This window comes from Calidris pugnax, unplaced genomic scaffold (assembly GCF_001431845.1).
Source record: "Calidris pugnax isolate Ruff unplaced genomic scaffold, ASM143184v1 scaffold9, whole genome shotgun sequence".
Taxonomy (NCBI): domain Eukaryota; kingdom Metazoa; phylum Chordata; class Aves; order Charadriiformes; family Scolopacidae; genus Calidris; species Calidris pugnax.
This window is the reverse complement of record NW_015090778.1, coordinates 959,115-968,095: the sequence shown is the minus strand read 5'-3', so window position 1 is coordinate 968,095 and position 8,981 is coordinate 959,115. Positions and strand designations below refer to the sequence as shown.

The following is an 8,981-nucleotide window of genomic DNA, read 5'->3' as shown; positions in this document are numbered from 1 at the left end:
GGGGCTGAGCGTGAGGCTGCCCCACGGGAGGGGGCTGCACCCCAAAGTGGGCTCCGCGGTGCCCCGTGCTGCCAGGCACCGTACCCGGCGTGGCGGCTGCTGCAGACCGACCCCGGGGCTCGGGCCGGTGCCTGCGGGCAATACCAGCCCCCCATCCCGGGCCGAGACCCCCACGCCGAGGGGCGGCGGGGTTCTGCTGTCTCGGGTGGGGGGGGGGTGAGCGGGACAGTCCCCATCCCGGCTCAGCGCAGGGGGAGCTGCGTGGGTCAGGGCTGCTCCCCACGGGGTGGGAGCCCCGGGTGCGTCAGGGGCTGGAGGGAAGGGGAAGGAGGGGAAAAGGGATGGCAAGCGAGTTGCAAGCTCCTCTTTTTAACAAAAATTCCCTTTAAAAGGCAGAGGCTCGTCCCCCCTGCAACGCCCAGCGCCTCGGCAAAGCGGCTTGCGCCGCCGCCCCGGCTCCACGCGGGAGCTGAGGCCTCGCACACTCGACACGCTGATGACCGGCAAGCGCCGGAGCTCGGGGTGGGGGGGAAAAAAACCACGAAGCCGGGTTCCCAGCCCAGCGCCTGGTCCCCCCCCTGCCCCAGAGCCAGGGAAAGGGGCAGCGTGCCGCAGCTGAAAGGAAGACGTTGGTGCCCAGGCCCTGCGGCTGGGCGGGCTGAGGCCCCTCCGGACGCCCCCCGCTCGGCTCTCCCTCCCTGCCGTGGGGCTGGGGGCAGAGAGGGGCCCCCCCTCCGGTGCCTCCGGCCGGTCCGTGCTCGCCGCGGCGCTCCTCCGGGACTCGCTCGCTCGGTGCGTGTGTGTGTGGCCAGTTATGGGACTTCCACTCGGCTGCTGCCGCTTTGTTCTTGGGTTTTTGTTTTGTTGTTTATTTTTTTATATTATTATTATTTTGTCGCTTTGTTTTTAATTTTTTTTATTTTGGATTTTTTTTTTTTTTTTGCTTGGGGTTGTTTTATTTGCAGGGGTTGACATTTTATTTTTCATTTGATTGCAAGGTTTCTGTGGCAAGATTTAAAATGTGTGTGGAGTTTTTTTTTTTTGCCCTTCCTGGTCCCAGAAGGAAACGGCCGCGGTTTCACTACAACAGAAACAGAGAGGCAGGTCTTTTGGCTGCAGCCCGGCCCCCCGAGCCCCCCCACTCTGCCCCCCATGCCCTGCAGCCAGCCCCCCCCCTGCACCGCAGAGCAGCACAGTCACCCTGGAAAAGCGGGGGGCTCGTCCCCATTGTCCCTGGGGTCCTGCCCCAGCCCAGCTCTGTCCCCAAGGAGTCTGCAGCAGCCCCCGCCGGCTCCTGTCTCTCTTACGGGGGGGCAGGGGGGCTGCTCTGGGGGTGTCATCGGCGCCGAGCATCCCCTCCTGCCTCATGGAGGGATGAGCGCTCGGCACCCTCCAGCAGGGGCAATGCCCGCCGGGGGGGCGGGGGGTTCCCCCACCCCAGTTTTGGGGTGCTGCGGGGGCCGAGGTGCGGCCCCACTCCCCGCGGTCCCCGGGGATGCCGGGGGCAGGCGCTGGTGCAGGAGATGCGGGCGGGCGGCGGGACGGAGCCGTAACCCTACGGGGGCTGCCGAGGCCCCGGGGGGCCCAGCCCCAGTCCCAGCCCCCCCGGGCACCCACGGTTCCTCCAGAGGCTCTGTCTGCCTGGTGTGTTGGGTGCTAGTGAGCGCTCAGTGCTAGTGGTGGGGGGGCTGTGTCTGTCTTGCTAGTAGGGAGTGAAGCGGCTGTACCCTCCTCGGTATAGACTAGCCTGCAACATCAAAGATGAAAAAAAAAGCCAATCAGTATTCGAGAGAGAGGCAAAGCCCAGTTCTTCCCTTTTTTTTTTTTTTAATCTTTTTTTTTTCTTTTTTTTTTTTTTTTTTCCTCTTTAAAATGACACCAAATTGCTTGTCCTTGGGACGTGAGGGGCGGGCAGGGCTGGGGGTGCCCAGTGCTGCCCAGACTCTGGGCTGGCTGCGGGCACTGCCTTGGGGTGGTGCGTGGTCTGGGGGCTGCCCCGAGCCCCGGTGCCCCCCAGCATGGCACCAGCATGGCAAGACCCCCCTGTGCCTGACGGCAGCAAAGCCCACTCCCGACCCCTCTGTGGCACTGGGCTGGTACCCTCCCTGCCCATCCCCACGGGATGGAGGGGCTGCTGGGGGTGCCAAGGGGTGCTTGGCAGCCCGACCCCAGCCCCAGCCCAGGGTGAGTGGGTTAAAAAAAAAGGAAGAAAAAGACAGTTTGGCTTTGAGATCCTGCCCCTGAGTGGGATTTTTCATCTTTGATGCTGGCTGTCAGGGTAGCTACAAGCCGTGGGTGCCTGGGTGGGCTGTGGGTACCGGCGGGCACACGCGTGCTCCCTGTGTGTGGCTGCACACTGGGGAGAAGAAAGGGGGTCCCGGGTCCCCGGGCAGGGCCCTGGGGGCAGCTGGACCCCCGGGAAGCAGCGTGTGTGGGGTATAATGGGGCACCAGGCATGGGGTGAGGGGGGGGTTCATCTCTTGCCTGCCTGGGACAGAGCCAGGCAGGGGCTGCGCTGCTCCTGCCACCGCCGCCAGCTCCCGGCTCCCCCTCCCCATAACCCCAGCGTGTGGGGCTGCCCCCAACCTGCCCTTGCACCCCACAGCTCCCCCCCACCCCCCCAGGCCTCCCCTCCCCAGGCTGCAGCTCGCGCCGGGATGCAAAGAAAGGCGGCGGGGGCTGCTCTTACCATGGTGCCGATGCTGTACGTGGCGGCGGGGCCGATGGTGTGGTGGTAGGGGTCTGCCGCGGCATACACTCTGCCGTAACTGGAACCAAACACAGGGGGGGGAGTTAGTGACCGGGGACGGGGTCCCATCTCCCCTCAGAACCCCCCCACATCCCCATCACCACCCCCTCCTGCACCCCAGCACCTTCCCGCTTCTCCCAGTCCCAGCTGAAGCCCAGGGCAGCGGGGGCAGCTGGACCCCCGGGAAGCAGCGTGTGTGGGGTATAATGGGGCACCAGGCATGGGGTGAGGGGGGGGTTCATCTCTTGCCTGCCTGGGACAGAGCCAGGCAGGGGCTGCGCTGCTCCTGCCACCGCCGCCAGCTCCCGGCTCCCCCTCCCCATAACCCCAGCGTGTGGGGCTGCCCCCAACCTGCCCTTGCACCCCACAGCTCCCCCCCACCCCCCCAGGCCTCCCCTCCCCAGGCTGCAGCTCGCGCCGGGATGCAAAGAAAGGCGGCGGGGGCTGCTCTTACCATGGTGCCGATGCTGTACGTGGCGGCGGGGCCGATGGTGTGGTGGTAGGGGTCTGCCGCGGCATACACTCTGCCGTAACTGGAACCAAACACAGGGGGGGGAGTTAGTGACCGGGAACGGGGTCCCATCTCCCTTCAGAACCCCCCCACATCCCCATTACCCCCCCCTCCTGCACCCCAGCACCTTCCCACTTCTCCCAGTCTCAGCTGAAGCCCAGGGACCCCCGTTTGCAGGGTGCCCTCAGCATCCCTAGCTCCGTCCTCATCCCACGGGGGACTGGGGTGTGTCAGATGGGGGTGCAGGGGGTGAAATGGGGCTTTGCCCCCCTGCCCCAGAGGGAGACCCCTGCTTACCTGTCGCTGTACGCTGCCGCTGCTGCTGCTGGCTGGGCGTATCTGTAGGCGGCATAGCCCCCCTGTAGCAGAGGAGAGACTGGTCAGGGAGGGGGGCAGCACCCACCGGGGGGGGGGTCAGGGCAGCTGGGCACCCCCCTGGGCACTGCCACGGCGCAGCGGTGGGACCCTGCAGGGAGCCGGTGCCCATGGCACCCAGCGCACACCAGCCTCATTACCATTCCCCAGGGGCTTTCACAAACATTAACCTTAAAAAATTAAATTTCCAGAGGAGAGAATGTCACCTCCCTGATCGCTTTAATGAGGTGTCACGTTAGATAAATCCTTCAGCCGCCTGCCTGAAATATCGCCAACGGCTTCTTAAATATGGAGGTTAAATGCCGGTGTAAGACAGCGCACCGGGGCCTGGCGAGGCCATAAATCCCACGGGGTGCTGGCCCCATGGGGAGGCCTGGCTGGGGGGCACAGGACCCGTGTGGTGCCACCCCACTCGCTCTGAAGGAGCTGCGCTCACATCCACGCTCCGGTTGGGATCCAGGCTGAGCTCCCCAGGGGAAGGGGCTGGTGCCTCTCGCCCCCCACCCTGGCACAGGGTCCCTGGTGTGGCCCAGACCCAGACATGGCACTTACATAGATCTCGGCTCCGTAGAACCCGTCCTGGTAGACGACCCTGCAAACAAGGTGGAGGTGTCAGGACCTGGCCGGTGCCACCAGCTGAGAGGGGTCGGGGTGAAGGCGGTGAACTGGGGGAGCTGCTTCCTACAGAGCAGCCGATGGGTGAGGAGGGGTGTCCAGGCAGCCTGAGGGCATGTCCCAGGCTGGGAATGCTGGCAGGGAGGGCTGGGACATGGGGATGGGCAGAAGATGCCACAAGGATGGAGGAGTCCAGGGCATGGCCACTGTTGGGAGCAACCAAGTGGCCACATATGGCTACGGCTGTGCCTGAGTCCCGGGAGAAGGAGTTATTTCTGTTAAACCAACTGGCACAGCTGGAGCACCCGAGGGTGCTTTGGGGCACAGGAGCCTGGTGAGCACGTGGGTCACCCCGAAGGGCAGAAGGGGACCCCCTCTGATGGGGGTTTCCCAGAATCTGAGGCCAGGCAGGTGCTGGGAGAGTCACAGCCCGAGAGCCCGGCAATGCCAACGCCGACGGCAGCAGCACCGGAGCAAGGTGGCAGCAGCCGGGCACCGTGCCCGTGCCAGGCAGTGTCCCTGCCGCCCCGGTACTCACGCGCCGTAGGTGGGGATGGGTGGTGGCGGCGGCGCGGCCCGGAAGGTGTTGTAGACAGCACGTCCTCGTCCCCGTAAGTGTGCCCCTCGGTACGCCACCGCTGTGCCCGTGGCGGGGTACGGGAACCCCGTTACTGCAGGAGAGAGGGGACAAAGGTGGCCTTTCCCCAGCAGCTCCCGACAGGGACCCCCGCATATGAAGGTCCCTCTGTCCCCCCCCCACCCCAAGCCTGCTGGGGACACAGGGATGCTGGGGCAGGGGGGGTGTCGGGGGGAGCTGTGCGTGCAGGGGTGAGGGGCTGGGGGTGCTCAGAGCAGTGATGGTGTCGGACACGGAGTGAAGCTGACACTGGGGGGACCTGGGGAGGGGGGGTCCATCCCCGATGTGACGTTACCTGCGTAGAACTCGGGGCCGTAGACTGCGCCCACCACCGGGTTCAGCTTCCAGCCTGTGAGCAGGGAGAGCGGTGAGGACAGGGACAACCCCCTGCCGCCTTCCCCCCACCCTGAGGGGCCACACACCCCGTCCCCGGGTGGATGCAGGGTATGGGGTGCCCGGGGGAGCTGCACCCCCCCAAAAAGCAGGGAGCTGCTGCCCTCAGGTCCACCCAAGGGCACAGAGGGTGTTTGCTGCGGCAGCTCAGCCACAAGCGGGCAGCCACGGTGCCCGGGGATGCCCCTGCCCTCCTGGCACCGGTCCTTACCGTTGGAGTAAGGGTTGGCAGCCTTCTTGTTCGTCATGACGCGGGCCGTGGCGTTGTTCACCTGCAGAGAGAGGGGACAGGGGCTCAGTGCCAGCGGGCAGTGGGGCTGGGGGGGGGGGCTGCGGTCCAGGACCCGCTTGGCTGCGCTCGGTGCGTGTCACCGCTGCTTCGGGTGCCAGAGTGAAGGACACCGGCCGCCTGGGGAGACGCGGGAGGAATCTCTGCCAGCAGCTGCCCTGCCATGGTGCCATCCTGTCTGCACCCCAGCCCTCCCAGCTCCAGTGGCAAGTGTTGGCTGGGCTGGTGGCTGATGCCCCGACCGCTGCGGTGCCATGCTCAGGACAAGCCCCAGCATGCTGCCACCAGGCTCGGCCACCTCCCATCCCCACCTGATCCTGCCAGTGGGAAGGACACACTTGTGGCTTCATCCAAGCTCCTGTGAGCTCCTGCCTGGCTTTGTTGGACCACGTTCTCTGACATCGCTGTGCCCTGCCAGGCTGCCCTTCCCTTGGCACTGCTGGGGACATTTGTGTCCCACTCCCTCTGCCACGTGCTACCCCCTTCCCTCTGCTCGCTGGTGATCAGCGAGGTGCTGCCAGTGAACAGGCAGAGCCTGGTCCCTCTGCCCGGCTTCAAGAAGCAGAATTCCTGGGGCCAGGCAGCACGGCAGCCGCTGGCACAGTGGGCACGGGCACCCTGTGCAGCATCCTTGCCTCCCGGGGCAGGGGAGTGGGGATGGCACGCGGAGCAGGGAGCCCCTCTCCTCCCTGCAGAGCCCAGGGTGGGCTGCGTGGTGGGTGGGGGGGGGCTGTGGGGGTCCACCAGACCCCTCTGTAACCAGGCAAAATGCAGGCAGAGCCCGGGCCACGCTCTCCCCACACGCAGGAGGCTCCTTTGAGCTGGATGCTCCTTGTGCCAAGTGAGGAGCACCCCGGCAGCGGGCACACATGCTCCCATGCCACCATTCAGGGACGCATGCACGCGCCGGGAACAGCCCCCCCCGGGACATGCGGGACCTGGGGCTGCCCCAAAACGTCCCCCTGCCCTTGGTCCCCGGGTGGCTCTGCCCTGCCTGCAGCCCCCCGGGCAGGGCGCAGGGGACACACGCACACGCAGGCATGGCACTAGCACACTTATCTGAGCACCTCAATCTTCCGGCCCTCTACGATGGTGCCATTCAGCTTCTCCCGTGCCCGGTCGGCATCTGTGCTAGTTTCAAAAGTTACAAACCCAAAACCCTGTGAGCAGAGGAGAAAAGGAGAAAAGAAAGAGACAGAGAGAGAGAGAGAGAGAGACAGAGAGAGGGTGTGGGGACAGAGAGAGAGAGGGGGTGAATCAGGAGAGCTGGCGCAGGAGATGAGGCTGCCGCAGTGCAGAGATGGAGAGCCTGGGTCAGGGCCCCCGCTGGCACCGGGGGTCCCGGCTGAGGCCCCAGCATCGCCCACCAGCTGGGAGAAGAGGCTGGGAGAGGGGCACAGAAAGCAGGGAAGATACAACAGAGACATCCACACACAGAGGGACACGAGCTGCCTGTGCAGGGAAGAGGGGGGCAGAGCCAGCCCTCCCCTCCCTCGGGGCACAGGGACCTGCACAGCCCCCCCCAGCCGGGACAGGGCTGCCCCAGGATGGGATACCCCATGCCTGGATCCCGTGGGGCAGGAGAGGAGGGGAGAGCAGGCAGAGGAGCCCCCAGGAACCCCAGCTTCCCCTGCCCCCCTCCCTGTAACGGCGCCGGCCACGGGCAGCACCCACCTTGGAGCCCCGCTCATTGAAAATGATCTCCACATCCAGGATCTTCCCGAATTGCTGCAAGCAGAGAGAATGGGGGGGGGGTGAGCACCTGCAGACCCCCAGCCCCATGCCATGGGGGGACCCTCCATGCCATGCAGGGGAGAGCCCCCATCCCTCCCTCCCACAGCACCCCTTCTTCCAGGACGTGAGGAGTATCCCCCTCAATCTCATTAGACTGCACCACCCTGAATCCTAATGAGGGCTGGGAAGGGGACAAGGGGAGGGGGACACGGGCTCTGTCACTCCCCCCTCCACGCACGGGCCTTGGCCCCCCAACCTGGTTAATAACCAGGGTGCAAATCCTGCCCAACACTGCTCCTGGCCAGCGGTGGCACGGAGGTGCCCGGGCACACCATGGGGATGGGACACGGTGGGGTCCCTCCAGTGCCACCGGCAGCACCTGAGCAGGGGACGCGGGTGGGTGGATGGGGCCGGACTCACCCCGAACATTTGCCGCAGGTCGGGGTCCCGGAATCGGAAGGGGATGTTGGAGACGTGTAACCTCTTGGGCTGCTGCTTGTCTGTGTTGTCTGAGGAGTGTAGCTGCTGGCTCTCTGTCTGTGCCGCCTCGTCTGTCTGCTGCAGGAAGCACCGCCGGCCATCAGCCCCCACCTCGCCACCTCCATGCCCCCCCCACCCCCCTGGATGGGGGTCCAGGCTTAGGGACTGTCCCCCTCCCCTCCCCTCCCCTCGGCCCTGCCTGCCCCTAAGGACACCCTGGACCCTGTGGTCCCCCAAGCTCTGGGTAGCGCTCCGTGGACCACTGCTCCTGGCCAGCGGTGGCACGGAGGTGCCCGGGCACACCATGGGGATGGGACACGGTGGGGTCCCTCCAGTGCCACCGGCAGCACCTGAGCAGGGGACGCGGGTGGGTGGATGGGGCCGGACTCACCCCGAACATTTGCCGCAGGTCGGGGTCCCGGAATCGGAAGGGGATGTTGGAGACGTGTAACCTCTTGGGCTGCTGCTTGTCTGTGTTGTCTGAGGAGTGTAGCTGCTGGCTCTCTGTCTGTGCCGCCTCGTCTGTCTGCTGCAGGAAGCACCGCCGGCCATCAGCCCCCACCTCGCCACCTCCATGCCCCCCCCACCCCCCTGGATGGGGGTCCAGGCTTAGGGACTGTCCCCCTCCCCTCCCCTCGGCCCTGCCTGCCCCTAAGGACACCCTGGACCCTGTGGTCCCCCAAGCTCTGGGTAGCGCTCCGTGGGTCTCCCCACAGCCCGGTGAGTTGGGGGGGATGCCGGAGGGGAACTCTGCCTGTGGGAGTGGGCAATGTCCACCCTGGGGAACCAGCCTGACCCCCCCACCTCGGTCAGTGCTGCCAACGGGGTGAGGGCATCACCCACCCCATGGGGGGCTGAGGGCACAGGGAGCACACCCTGGGATGAGGGTGGGGGTGACCCACTGTCCAGAGAGCTGGCCAGCATAGCGTGGCCTCACACTGGCCTCTTCCCACCCTGTCGTTAGCCCAGTGGCACGGTGGCACACGGGGGAGGTGTGTGTGTGTGTGCTCAGGGTGGGGGGTGGCAGACCCCGCACACGGGGGCTGGGAAGTGTCGGCTCAGCATTTTCGGCAGCGCTGCGTTACAGCCCCGGAATTGAAGCTCTCTGGTGGGAAGGCAGCCAAGCAGGTAGATTACAAGTGATTAAAAATGATGGGGGGGGGGCGGGGGGTGAGGGGGCTGCGAGGGAGAGAAGCAC

The 8,981-nt window shown here is 65.8% G+C and overlaps 1 protein-coding gene across 1 annotated transcript in view; it reads right to left on the bottom strand.

The window, feature by feature from the left end:
* Nucleotides 1–1,066: 1,066 nt before the first annotated feature.
* The window catches only part of RBFOX3 (RNA binding protein, fox-1 homolog (C. elegans) 3), a 275,085-nt gene continuing 267,170 nt past the window's right edge, over nucleotides 1,067–8,981 (bottom strand). Inside the window, exons 6-15 of the mRNA XM_014953196.1 lie at nucleotides 8,175–8,312; nucleotides 7,244–7,297; nucleotides 6,637–6,729; nucleotides 5,492–5,552; nucleotides 5,183–5,236; nucleotides 4,789–4,921; nucleotides 4,188–4,227; nucleotides 3,558–3,619; nucleotides 3,204–3,282; nucleotides 1,067–1,081 (exon numbers count right to left, since the gene is read on the bottom strand). Coding sequence (XP_014808682.1) covers nucleotides 1,079–1,081; nucleotides 3,204–3,282; nucleotides 3,558–3,619; nucleotides 4,188–4,227; nucleotides 4,789–4,921; nucleotides 5,183–5,236; nucleotides 5,492–5,552; nucleotides 6,637–6,729; nucleotides 7,244–7,297; nucleotides 8,175–8,312 — 717 coding nt within the window. The 3' untranslated portion in view covers nucleotides 1,067–1,078. The remainder of the gene's footprint in view (nucleotides 1,082–3,203; nucleotides 3,283–3,557; nucleotides 3,620–4,187; nucleotides 4,228–4,788; nucleotides 4,922–5,182; nucleotides 5,237–5,491; nucleotides 5,553–6,636; nucleotides 6,730–7,243; nucleotides 7,298–8,174; nucleotides 8,313–8,981) is intronic.